The sequence below is a fragment of the Dysidea avara genome, chromosome 7, assembly GCF_963678975.1.
Source record: "Dysidea avara chromosome 7, odDysAvar1.4, whole genome shotgun sequence".
NCBI lineage: Eukaryota > Metazoa > Porifera > Demospongiae > Dictyoceratida > Dysideidae > Dysidea > Dysidea avara.
In genome coordinates this window covers 29,554,023-29,574,206 of record NC_089278.1, presented here as the reverse complement: position 1 = coordinate 29,574,206, position 20,184 = coordinate 29,554,023, and the positions used below count along the sequence as shown (strand labels likewise).

At 36.6% G+C, this 20,184-nt stretch overlaps 1 protein-coding gene and 1 long non-coding RNA gene across 3 annotated transcripts in view; both read left to right on the top strand.

Annotated features, from left to right (window-relative positions):
• Positions 1–20,184, top strand: part of LOC136262300 (uncharacterized) — an 89,530-nt gene that overhangs the window by 3,548 nt on the left and 65,798 nt on the right. The window lies entirely within an intron of this gene.
• The window catches only part of LOC136260859 (uncharacterized), a 30,693-nt gene that overhangs the window by 1,919 nt on the left and 8,590 nt on the right, over positions 1–20,184 (top strand). Inside the window, exons 1-5 of one of the 2 annotated variants that reach the window (XM_066054750.1) lie at positions 8,164–8,232; positions 13,012–13,481; positions 13,573–14,126; positions 14,757–14,812; positions 16,314–16,427. In XM_066054750.1, coding sequence (XP_065910822.1) covers positions 13,029–13,481; positions 13,573–14,126; positions 14,757–14,812; positions 16,314–16,427 — 1,177 coding nt within the window. In that variant the 5' untranslated portion in view covers positions 8,164–8,232; positions 13,012–13,028. Of the gene's footprint in view, positions 1–8,163; positions 8,233–13,011; positions 13,482–13,572; positions 14,127–14,756; positions 14,813–16,313; positions 16,428–20,184 lie in introns of those variants that run through there. The other variant, XM_066054752.1, reaches the window with a different exon arrangement.

Sequence of the window (20,184 nt, the reverse complement as noted above, 5' to 3'; positions counted from 1 at the left end):
CTGCAGGTGGGCAAGTTGTTATGATTATGTTGCTACATTGGCAGACAAACTTAATAATGGACATTCTATGGGGAGTGTAGTTCATTCGTTCAAATTAGTAATACCAGGTAAAGGGTGCTTTTGCAGATTACAAGCAGGACCAGCCTTAGAGTTTGTGGGGCCCTAGGAAAAGTAAACTGGGTGGGTCCCCCAGAGGAAGTGGTAATTAACCACTTTTCACACAACATTTAACCTGTGTAAGGCTGTACATAACATACATCCTATACACTAAGCATGGGTTGCATGGCCATATATGTTTGTAACTGCCAGCTGTGTGTATGTGTTACTGCTGTTTCTGCAGTGTATTCTATATCCAGCTAACTACATTAAATGTGATTGTGTAAAATCATATCTTGTACAGCTACTACTATTACGATCATCTTCAATTCAATCTTTGCAGAAGTTTGCTACAACTTGAAGTAGTTAGCAAACCACGCCTGTACACGCTGAGTATATAGCCCATCTGGTGATGCTTGAACTTGTGATCATTCCATCCAGCTACCTCAACTTACAACATTTTAGACATTAACGGAATCCATCCACCAGGCCTCCAACTTAACATCCCTGGCTGAACACAAACCTGACTATACTCAAAACAAGTAGCCAACATGGTTGCCATAGACCCACTATAGTATAAAGGTCAATTAATATCATTATTTCAGTGCACCCCAGAAAATTAGTGGATGCATGTAACTCACATGTGTATATAGTGACTACTTAATCACCCATCATCATAGTTAACAACTGAAAGCGAATGACAGCCACTCGGGACCTGACCTCCATTGTGTGATTTTAAATCAACACATTACAAAATTTGCTGCTGATTGACCATAGTGGTAATCTGATGAATTCCTAATATGTATGGCTGAATCCTAGTACACAGTGCTATGAATATCATGTGCAAGCGCAAATGTGGGGCCTAAAGCAGCTGCCTACCTTGCCTACCCTTAAGGCCAGCCCTGATTACAAGAAATGTGAAGCCACAAATGATAACCAAAACAATTAACAATGGTAACAATTGAAGTAAACATGGTCCTGGACAATGATGAAGATACATAATATAATGGCTTCAACACTGTATGAGTGTGTTTACAGGTGAGGCTTCAGATAGAAAATGAGACTGAAAGTTACTGACCACATCTGAATTGATGGGTTTTTTTTTATTCAAGTAAGGTTAAAACTATATTATGTAATACACCAAACTCAAGGTGCTGCAAGAGTCCATGCAAGAATCCTGTATATATAGCTAGTTGTAGACTCAATAATCAGTAGGGCTGTACTGATACCAAATTTGTGACCCACTGAGCAAAAACCAGCTCTTTTTTGTAAAATTCTATTTTGCTATTGAATTAACTGGGTAAAAATATGCATGCTACATAAGAATTTTACATGTGTATCAATCGCTTCGTTATGTACTGAAATAAAGCTCATGAAATAATAAAATCTACTAGTATTGTCAAAGTTATTAATTTAATGATGAAGTAGGGATCTATGCAATAAAAAGTAGTGAAACAAGAGATGAATGACGGTATTACAGCATAGCTCAGTGGGAAAGTCCCTACTTTGGCATTGAGCAAAATAATTATTATAGCTAATGTGCCAAAGTAGGGACTTTCCCACTGAGCTATGCTGTAATACCATCATTCATCTCTTGTTTCACTACTTTTTATTGCATAGATCCCTACTTCATTTTTAAATTAACAATTTAAATAATACTAATTTGTTTAGTTTTTGCTGCTAGCTCCAATGTAACTTGCAACTGTTCAAATAGAATATCATACATGACTGTTGTGTTAGAGTATATCTCGAGTCAGCTAAGAGGTGTGCAGCTAGTTAGACAAATAAGGGTAAGGTCATATTTTTTACTGTTAAGTAAACAGCTAGATTGTTAAGAGGTGCGGTCCCCGTACTCTATCACTATTAGTCCGCCTAGATCTTTAATTGATGGGCATGGTCACGAACCTATCGCGAACAGGATCCCAATCACGAACGTGAAGATGCCTAGCTGGGACTGAAGTGTTCTAAAATCCAGCTCTTAAATTTTGCAGGCCCAGTCACATATTGTGATGAGGCCTATAGACTCAGGGGTACCAAATTATATATAAATACTGAGCTCTAGCAGGACATACGTAAAACAAACATATACACACAACATACAAAGACACAGACACAAAACAAACAGAAATAAAGATTAGTCCAATAGATTGACAATAATGTCTCATGATGCTGACAATCTAACATTAAAACAATAGACTGTAGCTTTAGCCGCTTGTTTAAGGTAATTGAGTGTACAGATCTTTTTGGTAGATGAATAATTTCACTTAACCTTGATATCGTCGCTGGCATAAAATGGTCTAATCACCCAAATCACAAGCTCAGCAGTTAGCACAGTATGTTAAAGGTTTTGCAACAAAGGACTATGGCTGGCAGCTGTAAAATGGTGCTTAGTATTAGTAAATATTAAGAGTGTTATGATTGAATTAGAGGAAACCAAAGCCAAGTCATGTCTGCTTAATGATGATGAGAGAGGAAAGGTACTTGGTGGAGAGAGATGGCCAGGAAGATCTTAGGTTAAAGATTGTGAACAAATACCTGCAAAGCTGAATCATGGCACCAACTGTATCTTCCCTGATCAAGAGCCATGGAACAACCTGTTGAAACGTCAATTAGTTGTTGGCTGGGTTGATGATAGTTACTTTTCTGGTAGTCCATACATCAAAAACCTTTTCCATAGAGGACAAGCCTGCTCATGAAGCCAGAAATTTATTCTGCACAGTCAATGATACAAGCCTGGAATTACAATAACTTACATGAGATGACTACAGATTGTTGCCTGCAACCTTAGCAAAAGTGACAGTGTGATTCTTAGAAAAACTTTTATTAGCAACAGATAGTAGAACATTGCAAACAGCCTCAGAGACATCTTGAGAATCAGGGGACAAAAGGGAATGCTGCAATTCTGTAGAATAATAGCCTAAATGTACCAACAACTTTATTTATATAGCTTTACAGCTGAGACTCCAAATTCTACAGCCTGCAGTGTAAAGATGTTATATTAAGTGCGTTTGAAAAAGTGCAGAAAGAATAAAAAAATCCATGACCCTACAAGAACAGCCTACCATCCAATTTACCCTTAAATGCTTACAGGAGTCTGCCAGGCCATCAGGATGTTTTCTCCCTGTTAATTTCATGTATCTATGTCCATAGGAACTCTAGAGAGTGACTTATATTCTCAAAGTACTTCTTGTAGAACCAAAACATTGCTTTAATTATATTGCTTTACAGAACAAGTGCTGAAGGTCTATAGGACTCCTGGTCCTACAGCCTGTACATGTGTAAACTTTGTGTGGACTACATAATTTATTCAGAATAGGAAGATTAAATACACTAGAATGATACTTTAATAGAACAGTCAATTACTGCAAGGATGTAACCTAAAGATTGGTGTGTGTGTAATGAGGTTGAAAAATTCCACAACTTTGCATCTATCTATATGGATGCTGATAATGATTAATTGACTTTAACAACTTCTAGAAAACATGTGAAATGCCTTGCAAGTGAATTTAGCCATACAGCATTGAACCAATTCGAGTTTCTGAATGTGTTGTGATGAGTGTACGGCCCACACAGTGGAGCAGTATTCTAGAATGGAGCAAACTTAAGACTTATCTTAACTGATGGAGGACAATGTTTTAGATTCCTTTGCAAAAAGCTCTGACATTTTTTTGCCTTGTGAGTAATGTAGGTGACATGATTAGACCAAGTAAGATTACTGTTAATTATCACTCCAAGGTGTTAAATATTTTGATGGATGATACATGTTGGTGACTGTTTAAGCTGTAATGTGTCAATTATCAGTGAGCATGGAGTGGCAGCAGCAGTAGGCTAGCAGCAGAAAGATGCTTGTGATAGCAATACTCATACATGCTTGCGTTAGTGGCATGATCCACTGGAACACAATAACAGCTGAGCACTACTAAGCAGCTACTTGAATTGGCTGCGTGGTTGTATAATCAATATAACTGCACAAAAGTTATCCTTTATGGTTTTTATAGCTACAAAGCCTGCATCTACGGTACTGCTCAAATGTAATGTTGCACTCGCTCGCACCGCTCAATTGCAAGTGATTAAAAACTCGCTAATTTAAGGGTGTGGCACCTGTTTCTTTTGCAAGTATTCATACCATACGAAACAGGATGGATATTTGTAAAGGAAATGGGTGCCACACCCTTCAATTGGCAAGTTTTTTAATCACTCACAATCAAGCGTTACAAGCGAGTGTGACATTACGTTTAAGCAGTACCGTACAAACAGAATTCAAACGTATATACCGACAAGGAATCATACACTGCAATAGTAGTGTATAGTAGGGACCACAAAGGAGTAGGCGTGGCCCACAAAATAAAATCACCCAACAAGCAACCTCAATTTTCCCTGACGACGATGAGGCAGTATTGGTTAGGTAAAACTAAGCCCAAACAAGCTTTCAGATCAACCCAAAACGCTTTCAACAAGTTGCTATGGAATTTTTAAAATAATTTATTTAATGGAATTTTCTACTGACTGACTGACTGAGTAACTGACTGACTGACTGACTGACTGACTGACTGACTGATGCCTTCAGACAAGCGTAACTCGATAACGGCTAAGGCTATGGGTTCGATTTTTTCACTGTTCGACGTCACTTCGGCCCGACAAGTGCCTTTTGGCATACCGCAGTACATGCAATGCCTTCTTCATGGACTTACCAGTGTCCTCCTTTGTGTTCCATTCATCTTTGCTGACAGCAAAAGGTATCGATTTGGAAATAGCACGGGATGGCTTCCCTTCGTAATGGAAATCGTCTGTATTTGATATAGTGGCTATTTTGATAGCAGAGGCGCTTTTCAAACAGTTCTTGATTCGTACTGCTGTGTAACGGGTTGAACATAGCCGACAACAAGCGTAATGGATACTTCACTTTTCAAACGATAATTATTGATATAATCTGGGGCACGCAACACCATTTCTTTTGATATGTGTGGATTGCAGAGGTGCTTTTCTAACAGTTCTTTGATTCAAAATGCTGCGTAATGGGTTAAACATAGCTGACAATGAAGCGTAATGGATACTTCACTTTTCATACGATAATTGGGGCGCGCGGTGTCATTTCAGATGCGGTATACATGGGTTCACCAGTCATAATAACTATTTACAAAACAAGTTAACAAACAAGTACTCAGAAAAATTTGGAATTTTCAACTAGAGTAGGGACCATAGCACATCGATAAAAAGTACTGAAACAAGCTGGAGTAGTGCACAATGTTAAATCACAGTAAAGCAATAAGAAGTGTTATGTCCCTACTGTGCTCAAGATACCATTATGGATTATGGAAATGCACAGTAGGGATATAACACTTCTTATTGTTTTACTGTGATTTAATATCATGCACTACAGCTTGTTTCAGTACTTTTTTTCGATGTGCTATGGTCCCTACTCTAGTTGAAAATTCCAAATTTTTCTGTATACTTGTAGAAAAAGAAAACTGCAGTATTTAATCAACTGAAGCTGCATGAAGCATGCCCCTTAAAGGAATGACCAGAACTGAGTAGGAAAAGAACTTATGTTTTACAAGATGGCATGCAGAGTAGCTACTGTATGTAAGGAAACCAAAGACAAACAGTGCAAATACACTGTCATATACAAGAATATTTCACATGCAGCTGCCATGCATGTTAATCTGCTATATAGACTTCCATAGTACATGCAGTGGTGATTCCGACCTGACCTACAGGGGGGGGGGGGGGGGCAAGTAGGGAACAGCATGACTATTGTTGTATGACTGTAGAATTTCAGGGGGGTCTGGGGGTGCAACCCCAAGAAGCTATAGGATTTTTGCAATTTGAAGGCTTGAAAACAGCCTAAAATTTATGTTAAAAACATAAAAAATGCTAAAAATAACAATGCCAATCTATACTGCAACTTTTCCCAAGATTTTTAAAGTTATTTTTCTGAATCAGCAGGGGGGCTATGGCCCCTCTTAGAATTGTCTATGAGTATACATGTACAGTAGCAAGTGTGCTGGACACTGAATTCATTTATTACAAAACTCTCTATAACAAAGCAATCACCACAGTTGCTTTTTGCATGCCAGATATTAGCTATACCACATTCATGGGACCAAATTTAACAGCCAACACTAAAATTAAGATGATTAATCATGTAGCCTTTTAATTCATTAAATCGCCCTCACAAATATTCATCGCCCTATAAATATTTAATCAGTGTGCATTTTTTAATTTATTTATGCCGTCCTCATACCACCCTCATAAATATTCTACCGCCCCTAACAAAATAATAATTGAGCAACTCATTATAATTTCAGCACCCAGCTTCACCGACATCACCTTCACAAAAATTTACTCCGTACACTATAAAAATATACCATATAAAATTATTTTGACACAAATACTACACCATACAACTCTTATAATTTCAACACCTGGCTTCACCCACACATAAAAATTACACCGTACCTACCAAAATATACTGTACTATTTTGACACTAACACTACACCATACTTGTTACTATAGATAACAGAGAAGCAATAAAATGGAATTTGAGGAATTTGCGAAAATAGCTAGTTTTTGCTCAGTGGGTCACATTTTATATCCGCAACCGATATCTGATATTTATTGATTATTTCTGATACGGGTTTTCTAATGGACCAATATCATATACATGGTCAATACTTCAAAGTCAAACCACAGCATAATAGAGTATGTAGCATGATCACTGGATGTGTTACAATTCACATAATATGCTTTCAACAATGTAATCCTTTCACTTAGGCCATCACAAATTAATTTTATGTTTCTCGGATGTGGCGGGTCAACAATTTCACTTTTCTGAAAAGAAATAAAAATCATGTGACCGGCTCACGTGAACTCACATGGCAGATGAAACTGACACCATAGCTTCATGAATGGATGAGTGTTGTTTTGAAACAAGGTGCAGTCATTGTTAAAAACAGAACAATGGTGAAGTGCTCCTGTGAAGAGACATTTGGGTCACTGGTTAGAAAAGTTGCTCCAGAATTTCAAGAAGAAAGATGAGTCAGGTAATGAGAATATAGTTTACAGTGGGTGGCTACTTCACTTTAGTAATTCGACATGCAAACATACATGTTAATGGAGTTTATTGTATTAATGCTTTACAGTGACCAGCACTGAAGGTCTGCAGCAACATGTGCTGCAGCCTCAAACATATAAATGGATATTAATAGTGAGAAGGGGTATATCAATGGTATGTATAAAGTCTGTCTCTTCAGCTTTGTAGTCATGGCAAGTTTTGCTGATCCAGGTATAGTTTGGCATTCCATATGTACATATTCTGGTTGAGCCTACAGCACAAACATGGCATATATACATGCAAAAGGTAAAAAAAAACTCACTGATTATATAATTTATTGCAGCTATGTAGCTATGTTCTGCTGGGAGTCAGTACACAGTATTGTTATAAATCTACGTATGTATTTCAATATGCATGTGCCATTTTTTTTTTTTTTTTACGACCTGCCGGGTCACCTGTGAGGGTAAAATAATCTGAGAAACATAAGATTTATTTGGTATGGCCTTATGACTGTTCACAAAAAGTTTATCCAAACTTGTCTGTTTTTGTCAGTGGAAATTAATCCAAACTTGTCTGATTTGTCAGTGCAAATCACAGGAAAAATCAACCATGAAAAGACCAAAAAAGCAGTGCAAAAACCCTCAGAAGTAACTTACACCACCTGACATTTGAACCCAGACCAACTCATGCTAGTTTGCCAGTTATAATTAACTATCAATTGCTGGTTAAGAGCTTTACCATTTGATAACTAAGTCGCTTTGGCCAGTAAGACGCTTTTCATGGTGCTTACACTACTTTTAATAGTGCATATAACTCGAGTGAAACATCTGTATTGTAGACTTGCAATTGACTAATACCTATACTCATAATATCGGTACTATACCGATATAATATTGGTATTGGTACAGCTCTTAGCTATTAGTGTTGCACCGATAACTCGGTAACGGTCGATATTAGTTAATTTTGCAAGTATCGATATCGGTTACGAAGCGACTGATAGTCACCGATTAACCGAAACCCACAATTAATCATTAACGATGGTAACGAACATGTGACAGTAAGGAAAGTGGTGAATGCAGTGGTAAGTGGTAAAACATTCATTTGCTATAGCTTGTTTGTGTGCGAAAAGTATGGTTGCAAGGCTATAGCAGGTTGTGTATATTTATCGGCCGCCCACACAATTAGTCAGTCGCCTTATGCAAAGGGTATGATATCCCACTCAAAACACTGTTTGATAAGCTGGCTTAGCTATTTTATACTTGGCTTCCTTTCCCATGAATGGGTTAGTGGCAAAACTGTTGCAAACGTTGTTGATTTGGCCACCCACGCATTTACTTACATGATAATTGCAAATGTAATTTACACACATACTTTAGTAGATTTTCTGCTCCTGTGTTGAAGAATATCGGCATATCAGTTACAGGAATGGGCAAATAATCGGTATCGGTAAATGTGAAAATGTGCATATCGGTGCAATACCAGGCTGACTAGTTTGTGAAATGATGCAAGTTAATTTAAAGATGGAACATACAGCAGCTTATCTTTTTAATGGAATTTTAGTCTCACAATTCTGTGTGACTACTCTAATAGCATATAGAAACCTGATGGTAACTATAATCAGTTAAGGAATAATTCTTTGTATAAGTTTCATATCCAGTATTATCTTTCTTTATCTAAAACTCCTATAAGCACAGATGCAAAATTATAACAATATTAGTGTATTAATATTCTCATTGGAATAAGGTTGGCCATCAAGGATAGTTGTAATTAGTATCACATGACTAGACCTTTTCTCACCATGTGTATCAGTTATAAAACTGATAATAAGCAACTGGCCAGCTCTGAAAAAGTTACAATAGAGATGATTTAATATAGAGCCATCATAATGATATCAATGCCTATGTAGCCAGTGGTAGCTAAGCTATGTAATACTGGCTAGGTAGGCAGTGATTGGATATAATTATATAGGCCATGATTAAGGCCCCTGCCTTCATAGCACAAGGTTTAGGAATTCATTTTTTTTGGAATTGCAATGCTGACAGTGCATGCGTCCATTATACAGACTACTATTACATATATGTTTGTATCACTTAACATAGTACAAAACCTACGGTATAGCTATAGTATATTATGTTATACCTCTGTTAATTTTTATCTCCTAATAGTGTATTGCTCATAATCTATATATTAAGTCTCGAACGCCCATGCACATGTTTTTTGAGCACTATTCCGTCATTCTTGATCGGATTCCAATCAGATCGGTACCATTCAAATCTAGAATTTGAGACAAGTCTTTTGGTCCAGGATTGGTGGCGATTTGTTAAACTATGGGAAATACCCTTTAAATCACCGTAACTACCTGAGGAAGACATAAATTTGTCCACAATTTTCTGGAGACCCTTATGTTACAAGCCTTTCCCATCCCAGCCTACACTAGACGTTTCTCCCCCCTGTGGATGACAAAATGAGAAATAATGTAGAAATCGAAGCCATAATAATTTCAAATACGAACTCCCAGGTTTTTCCCCCAATTAGCTTCAAACTTGCTATACCAACTACCCATCCAAATCAATGTGTCATAAGGTGGTTTCATGTCTATGATTACGTTCTGTTGCGAGATACTTATCAATGTCAATAGCCATTATAAGTTTACGATACGCATATACAATGTTCCAGTATACACGCGTTGCTAGTAGAAAACAGATGACGTCATGGTTTAACTATCTCAAAGCTTACAATGAGATAGGATCAATCACTTTTTGATGATTTAACCAATCACATCAGTAAACTTGATCATGTGATCTGGTGTGTAGGCTATCATCCGGCAAACACACCCACCAGTTATAAAAGGAGAGTTCCATAGTGGGTGTGGTAAGCTATGAGCAATGATTATTCCTATCAGGCTACTTGACAGAGACTACTCGCCAGAAATACACACTCCGCACTCTGCTGCGCTGTCCACTACAAGGATAGATATCCTGAGGCCTACACCACTGTTCCCTAGATGAAGTATAGCTACTGCGACTTAATTGTGAGTGAGGGACTGAATGGGAGAGTACATTCAACTACTCTAATAGAACATACGTCTACCTTACCAGGCAACGAATTGTGGACAAGACTATGAATTTGCTATTGCAGTCTTCAATGTGTAGGGAGACACATTTTCACTCCTTGGGTAACTCTACAGAGACAGCTGAAACTGCCAGAAGTTCTATTAGTTTAACTACCCTAATAGAACATACATCGCGATATCTACCCTAATAGAACACACACGACCTCTAATTGGGCAACCACTCTTTGAATGAAGGATTCACCTGGGCTATGCTGATACCTTAATTCTGAAAGCAACTAATAAACAACTCTTCAAGTACACATGCTGGTGTTGACCTTCTTGCTCAGTACAGCCGATTAACTACCCATGCATACTCAATACTGTACTGCATACACACTTTGTCATGTAATAAGTAAACAACACTACAATACCATAGGACTAGGATGTAGAAATGGGACTCCAATTCAGTTACTCTAATAGACAACACAATCTAACTAAATATAAACCACTGTATGTGACAAATGCAAGTTGAATTAGAATATAGCCCGTTGTGGTGGTGCACCAACTATTGGTGAACTGATCCTCATACCACACTCAGACACTTTATGTTAGTTCATGCAACATCATCATCCAAATGAAGTATAGTACATCCCAATTGTGGTATTTGTCTGCCGCTCAAAACTAATCTCTTTGTGTATGTGCATGGCTGTAATGAGATACATCTTGATATGCCACCTTCATGAGGACTGTGTACACATGTAGCTTGATAAGCCACCTGCATGAGTACTGCACAGATGTACAGAAATTCCAGTGCACAAGGCCAACCTACATTACAAAAACTATCACATCAGTCACTCTTTGTTGATGCAAGGTCACCAACATTATAGCTAGATGTTAGTGCCACAAACCATTGAAGAAATAATGCGTGCACATCATTAGCCGAATCATGTCTGTGTTGCTATGTAATGATTAGGACTTCACCGATTCTAGTATCGGTATTGGTATCGGGCCGATACTGCTGTTTTCATGAAGTATTGGAATTGGCCATTATATTGTTGCAGATACCGATTCTTATCACGTGCGAGAATAAAATAACGTTTGTTTGTACTTACTTATTTTACTAGCACAGTGGATGCCTAAAAGCATCAAGTATAACACTAATAGCTAACTACCAGCAAAATTACTGATCTATGCTGAAACCTACGTGTGAAAACGCTTTACTGAGAAAAAGATTGATATACTCTAATAGAACAGTCAATAACTCTAATAGAGCAATCAGGTAGAATTGACTGTTTCAGTATTAGAATATTTTGCGTTTTTGTAAGCACCATTATGATATTATCTACACTTCTCCAGAAGAATACTGGAATATCCACTGGTTTGCATTTCAGTGACTTCCTTCTTTTTGAATCTTGATTGGTTACTTCATTATAAATATGAACCATACTGAAAACATGTACAAGAATACCATGAAATGTACTATATGTGACCCGGTCTGCGAAAAGGGCTCTTATAGCCTTTCCAATTATCCATGTTTGGCTAATCATAACTCCTAATCTACTAAAGCTATCACCATGTAATTACACCCACAGCTACTGCCAGGTTAGGGCTGTTGAGTGACCAAATTGTAGGCTTGTACCATATTCACCAGTCAAGTTATGGGTTACCATATATATGCAATTGGAAAGGCTATAAGAGCCCTTTTCGCAGACCGGGTCACATATAATAAATGTATGCACTATGAAGTAGCTACTTTAAGGTACTTGGTATCAGTACTTGTACTTGCAGATACTTCCCAGCTGAGTACTTGGTATTTGAAGTATCGATAAAAAGTGGAATCGGTGCAGCCCTAGTAATGATGTGATTACTCCATCCTTGATCAGTTAAAATTTAAGTGTATTCACACAATATCACATAACAATTGTCTTAGTATCAAGCGCATTTTGCGCGGGTACACCTAGTAATTAAATAATTAAATATTGTACAGTAAAACCACTATTAACACTTTACAGTGAAGGTAATAAGGTATACAGTAATACCAATGGGCTTCAGATTGATGTATGTGACCCAGTCTGGGAAAACTGGGCCTATTTCCTATTTTAAAGTATCGAGAAATGTCGGTTTTAAGTATTCATTGTGTTGTAGCTCCCCAATGGTTGAAGCTACGTGTACCATAATTTCACACCAATTCCTTACCTTCCAGAGCATCCGCTGTACACATAGCTAACAGCTACAGTAAATTTCCCACCATTTTAGATAGTTTGTAAATCAAGGTTGACTGTATCAGGCATTCTCCAAAAGGGGTGGAGATGGGTACCCGGAGGAGGGTCAGAGGCTATTAAAAATCTTTAAAAGGAAGGCATAGGGATGAAATAGGCCATGGGCCATTCAGGTCTCAAAACTGGCTAAAATAAAAAGACATTAACAGCACAGGTTTTTATTCAACACCACAGCACTATATAAAGTCACATACAGCCCTCCCCAGGCTGGCCAGAGCTCCATTAGGGCATCAGACTGTTTGTATGGATTGCCACTGTGCTTGGGAAAAGTAGCCAGTAAAGCAGGCCACTCAAGTCTAGCTGATTTTGAAATGACATTTGATAGTTTATTCATGTATAGCAGCAGCTCTGTGTTCTTGGTGATAAATCAAATTTGCTGTCATGGGCAATAAGACTGGTTTTCCCAGACCCATTTACATATAAAAACAGTATAAAGGATTTACTATCATTGAGGTAATTAAGTCAAGTAGTATCTACATACGTATGTACTACATAGTTATGTATGTTTTTATTACAAATTCATATTTAGGGTATAACATAATTACTATGAGTGAGATAAGTAACAATACAACAAGTACTGCTAAGTTGGTTACCATAACAGTGGAAGACACAGATGAAGAGGCTGGTGCTGTCAAAAATAGCACAGATAGTACCACATCATTTTGTGCTGAGGGAAGTGACTTACATGGAAACCATTTGCAAGTGCCAAAAAACCCAACACTGCTAGATGATAAGATGGATGCTCACATAAGTAATGAAACATTGCATAATTCCTTAAGAAGTTCAGTAAGAAACATTGCAGCTGAAGTTTTTACGACACAGAATATCACGACCGCTGTAAAGTGTAGATTAATGGCAACTCTGATTGTCATCATTTGTGTAATGATATTGTTATTTCTTGCTCCGATTGTCTGGTATAACACAGATCCACCTAGTGCAGAAACATATGCCACTAAAAGCACTGTCTTTTATAATCTAGAAATTGAGAGCGGCTGCATTGTAAGTGCATATTATAATGTGCATGGTTATATATTTAGTTACCATGTGTTTTATTTGCCTTACTTGGTGTATTCATGTATACATGCATTAGGCTACTTGTCCAGTGCCTGATTCTACTTGGTTGATGGACCATTGTAAAATTAACTATTCTGAATATCAAGATTGCGAATTGAATTCTACAGCCATATTAGGCCTACACTCAATTTATCACTTAGGGTTAAACAGTGCTGCTTCTCAGTGTGACACGGATGATGTTTTATCATTTTTCTGCAATGCAACACTTCTATTGTGTAATGGTAATAGTTCTTCAGTAGATCTGACTGAAGAGTGTGAAGAAGTTCGAGATAACAAATGTGCTTCTGAGTGGAGAACAGTAGAAAGTATTTGTAACAGATCTGTCCCAGATTGTATGAGTTATGGTGAAGATATCAATACAGCATACTCAAAAGCACCACTACTTACCTGCCCTACTGGTTTTGACCATTTTTGTGACTCTATATGCTTACCAGTATGCGGTGAATATTTCTTGTCAACTGAAGACACTTCTATATATTATTTCCGCTTTGTAGTAGCTACATTTGGAGTCCTTGGATTGATTGTGGGGATCATTACTATCATTGTCTGTTACTACAATTTACATAAATTGTAAGTTGTACTATATTATGTTCATCTATTAAATAAAGAGGTCAGGGTACTACTAACCAGCCATACCATGCATGTAAAGCAAAGCACATCAATAATAATTATTACAATAACTATGACAGATTGTCAATTATTTTATTAGTAGTGATTCAACATTGTACATAGGCTAGTGTACATTATACCAGAATAATTTGGGTGGTAGCTAAAAGAAATCAGTAATAACTCTAGAATAATAGAATTCATGCATTTTTCCAGCTTGCAATAGCTATCAGAGAAATATTCATGCATAAACATTGCTAGCATAAAATTAGTACATAGATCAAGATTCTCTAATAGAGCAGTCATTTAACTAATAAAATAGTCACCCAAGGTCTATGTGACACTGTTATTATTGAGTACCTCAAATATGTTAAGGGTTTTTATGATGATAATTTCTGTTCCAGAAGAAAATGCAGATCTCTGTTTCACAAATCACTCCAGAAACATTTGCCAATAATTTCAGAATATAAAGAATTGCTATAAAAATAATGATGTATTCAAGCCTAATTATACAGACTTTAGTTAGACTATACAGTAAGTGTACATGTGACAATATTATTAATTTTAATGTTACATTTTAATGTTATTTTTTAGACTACAGTTTCCTCGGATATTCATTTTATACAATATTATCATTTGGGAAACATACTGTAAGTTGACTGAGCATTATCATAACCACACACACTTAGTGTAAAGCCAGTAGAGTGTAGCTATAGTGACAATTGCGCCACTGCTACTACTCACACAAAACACAACACACACAAATTAATGCCTAACAGACACTGTGCCACATACTACATGCACACGCACACACACACACACACACACACACACACACACACACACACACACACACACACACACACACACACACACACACACACACACACACACACACACACACACACACACACACACACACACACACACACACACACACACATACACTAGTGTTGTTCCAGTTCTCAGTACTGGAACTAAAATAATTCCAGTTCCAGGCCTTTATATTCCAGTTCCATAACTAGAACCGGTACAATAATGGTGCTTTCGTTAAAACTGGAACTATAAATTTGCTTTCCTCAAAACTGCATGGAACTAGAACTATAAATAAAGAGAAATTTTATCAAGTATACTGGAACCAGAATTGGTTGTAACCATACAGCTTTTGCCAATGCGATTTTATGCTCTTACAAAATCAGAATTTACCTGCTGACAAAAGCACACACTGTAGTATATAACTTCATAAAAGCTGTATGTTACAACCATGTATGCATCAGTATGCTAAAACACTGACTGCTTGAAACAACTGATTAGTTTAATATTAGAACAGAATGCCAAATGCAATGCTGGCTCAGTCACATTGCTATGTCTGGTTCGTGCAGTGTTTGATAATTAGCTACAGGTCTTTTAGTACCACCCTGTGTTAGTGTTATAGTTGTTAGTGTAATAATGCTGATAACTACAGCATTAGCTACATACATGAAACAATTAAACCCAGCAAGAGTAGCATATATAACTTAATAGTGAGTGTCCATAATTCATTATGGGCTTTTGGTAATACTTAAGTTAAAGTAAGTGTTGTTCTAGAAATTGAAGAATACTTTTAAATGTCATGGTTCCTTAACTGAAACTAGGACTGTAATTCTAAAGGTTATGGTTCCAGAACTGGAACTAGAACTGTAATTCTAAAGATTATGGTTCCAGAACTAGAACTGTAATTTTAAATATTAAGGTTCCAAAACTGGAACTAGAACTGTAATAATTATAACTAGCTGATACTGGAACAACACTAACACACACACACACGCATATACGCACACGCACATATATATATATATATACACACAAATGAATTTACTCTATTTAAACTCCGCATGTGACTGCCATGTGAGCGAAGCAAGTTCCAGTGGTTCTGTAGACAATTACAGTGTAGGAATGTTATTATTACAACTCAATGGCATTGTCATCATTACAGCCATTTATTGGTTGCCAACTTTGGTTTCAATTTCAGAACATTTTTGACCCAGCTTTATTGAAGGCCACACAAATTTACAGTATATTAGGGACAACTGTTATTAAACTTTATATATCAACTTTACTATTAAGCAATATGCATATGTAAAGTGTTTACGTGTACATACTTTATTGCAGTGGGTTTTGTAATGCTACCATTCATGCTATTTATTTTTGGACATTCATTGATGTGCTCAGATCGCAACTATCTAAACAGCATTAGTAAACATGCCTACTTTTGTGAGATTCAAGGTATGTGTGTGTGTGACAATATTACTTATTAAACACTGCATTATGTCATGCAATATATATATATAAAGCGTACATAATATTCAGTGTTGGGAATAACGTGTTACTTATGTAATGCGTTACGTAATATTATTACTTTTGTGGTAACTAAGTAATATAACAAAATACGCTATAAAAGCAGGTAATATAACTCAAGTTACTTTACTACAAATGTAACGCATTACCTAAGTAATATAGTTACTGTAACGAATCTAATATTACGTAATATTATTACTACAAGTAACTAAGTTACTAATCTCGTTAGTAATCTACTGAGTAATGCCTAGCCACAATGAAGTAATGAAGCCTACTGAATGAAACTTATTCACCAGCTTCTTATTTATAAACAAGATTTGCACATTGTCCAACAACGCAATCATGTCACGTGATAAGGCGGTAGTTTCAAAAGTGACAGCTTAAGGCTGTGGACACAAAGTAATACAATATGTAATATTATTATAATTACTTTATTTTATGGGTAATATGTAACTGTAACTAAATAGTTCAGTTGCAAGTAATATGTAATATGTAACTAGTCACTTTTAAAAAGTAACTTGCCCAACACTGGTAATATTATACCATGGCTGCGAGGGATTTTGCTGATATACACACCCAAAACCTGAGTGCTGCATGCCTAAGAGGTAAGACTGTAGATATCAGCAAAATCCCAATGCATTCGTGGTATAAGCGATAGCTATATATCACTCAGGGAACAGTGGCACACTTACCTGATAGTAAAAGAACTACGGAGCACTCACCACATTTGGTTTATACTCTAGCATTTGATGATCAATTGTGGCTTCAATAGCATGGGCAAATAGCTCTCAGAACATTATTTCTACATCAACCATTATGTTTTAACACACACACCAGGAACTTTCGATTGTGGGATTGGTTTTTGGGGTGTTGCCATTTTAGCATTGTGAACATATGCATAACTTTAGCTTATTCATGGTTAGTATAGGGTAAGTACTTTGGTGCATATAAAACATTGTTATGCAGGCCCGTAACCAGGATTTGTCAAAGGGGGATTCAACTTTGACATGGTAGGTGTTTATGGCAGGGGGTCTGGGGGCACAACCCTCAGCCACTGACAACACTTTAATATTTGACTTCTCCTAACTGGCCTAAAATTGATAGTACACACTATCGACTCCAAAGAGTAGTTGTAAGTGTATAATTCTGAATAATCCCTTCAAATCTGACATACTTTATAATTTGAAAATAATCTCAACTTTAGTATGTGCAGCAACTGCACATGCTTGGGTTAATTTTAGTAGCTTTAACTAGATACATTTCTTCTATACATTGAAATAACCAACACATGAAATTATCCATTTACTATCTACTTATCAGTGTTTTGCTCGGTACTCCTCTACTCAATCAATAGCTATTATTCCTTTGTGTCACACTTAAGTGACATGAGTTATCTAGGTCACATGTGACTTCTTGGCTGCACTGTACAATGTTGTGGTTTCTTAGGACAGAGACTAAGTAGGTTTACAGTGCACATGCAAGTATATACATAGCTAAATGCACAAGGAGTTTTTCCAAAGTAGTTCCCATGCTTGGTGGTGATTCGTAAGTACTGTAAAGCTTTAATAACAATAACAACAATAAGTGCAGGGGTCTTGCGGTATAGCCCCCACCACTGACACATTTTAAACATTAAAAAATACTTCAAAATTACATGATTTCTTAATGTATGGTTGTTCCTTTATCAATATTATTACAGCTATTTATTATTTTTAACTTGAATTTTCAGGGGGGAGTTTCTTGTACCCAATGCATGCCTGCCCATATACACTCCTGCACATCAGTGAAAGAGCTAGGACTTTGCAAATATACTCATGCAAATAGTTTTTAATGTGAACTTCCTTGCTATATAGTTAGCTGACCAGAATAGCTAAACATTTAACTGAAAATCAAGAGCATTACATGCACACAAGCATTTCTCAGGTATACTAAGCAGTAACTACTATAATTTTGTTGCCTATCAGCTATATAAAACACAGACCTCTTCAGCTACATCAGTACAATTCATTAAGCAGCCACAAATTAATAATTTGGGTTGTCTACACTTTACTAATAATTGTATCTAATCTGATGAATTTAGCCATGACTACATATCTGAAAAATAGGCATAGCACAGTATTCAGGTAAGCACACTATAGAAGAGGTTCAGCTTGGTCTTAATTGTTTGAAAGCTTTAACCATGAATGATTAGAGTATTTGAGTGACTGTTTTGTTACAGCATTTGAGTGACTGTTGTATTAGAGTATTTTAGTGAATGTTCTATTAGAGTATAACAATTATTTTGGCCCCCACCCAGATCTTAGCTGTGTAGAGGCAGGGGCGGATCTGGGGGGGGGGGGGGGAGGCTTTGGGGGCTGAAGCCCCCCTTCATTTTTAGGCTTTACTTGATCAATATGCTGAGTATTATAATGAAATTTGTGACCTGATCTTGAAAAACCTACCTTTTTTGGCACATTGGTCAATTTTCTGGTTTTTAGCTTAAATACAGTTCTGAGTATTCATCTATCTTTTGTCAAAATCTCAGCTTAATATCTTTAAGCATTCCTGAGATATGGCCAATTTACTCTCCTGTACATTACAAACTAACTTTTATGGTAATGTATTGAGTTCTGTGAGTGATTAAGGGTGACAAATGGTGACAAATCACTTTGTTTACCAATAATTCCGTTTTTACCATCTAGAATACTTTAAAAGACATTTCTGATAGTTTAATGAAGTATTCTTGGTACATTTCTGCAATTAAATCCCATGTATTATTGTCTAAGACTAAGTTTTGGCCATTCCAGCACCTGAACAAATCACCCAATTTGTAAGTTAATTGTTGTCCCACGCATGTGAAATTACTACATGGTCTGATATAATCATCCATATCTCCTATGAAAAAGAAGCTATGGGTGTGAAACTTCACAGCAAGAAAGTTTAATAGTTGCTTTATCCAAATGTGCAAAAAAAATTAATATTGAAAAAATTGTTGAAAGTTTCAATTGAGTTTTCCCAAAAAGTTTGCTTGTGCCCAAAAGATAGGTTTTGCAAGATCCGGTCACATTTTGTCTTAGCATAATTATATGATCACTAATAATACAAATACTCATAAAACCACCTTATAAACATCTTTCCAAGGTATTATCAGTGGATTTATGTTAAAGTTTATGCAACAAGGACCCGGATCAGCATTGGAGGTGTACAAGATCGAGATACTCTAATAGAGCAGTCACCGCTAACTAGTCTAATAGAACATTCACTGGAAACATGTAGTTGGTTCTGTTATGGAATTTTTCCAAATCTGCCTGCACCTATACATACAATGAAGTGCATTGGTCTGTTTAAAGGGCTTCATTCATCTACTTGTGTAGTTAATATCAGGGGCGGATCCAGCAGCTGGCAAGGGGAGGGGCACAAACAGGCTAAGTTGTAAGTGGTTTTATTTTTATTTATTTATTATTACTGAGCAGGCAGCACTCAGTGCTGATTAGCTCAGGAAAAATTTAGCAATTACAAACATAGTTACAATGATTACATGCGTACAGAAGTTAGGACTTATAAATTTGCTGGATTTCATTAGTAAGTTGGTCAATGTTATCATGATCAATTAATCTGGGTTGTAAAGCATTCTAATCATGAATTGATCTGAAATAAAAACTATGCTGGAATATGTTGGTGGATGAAGTAGGAAGAATGTAACGTC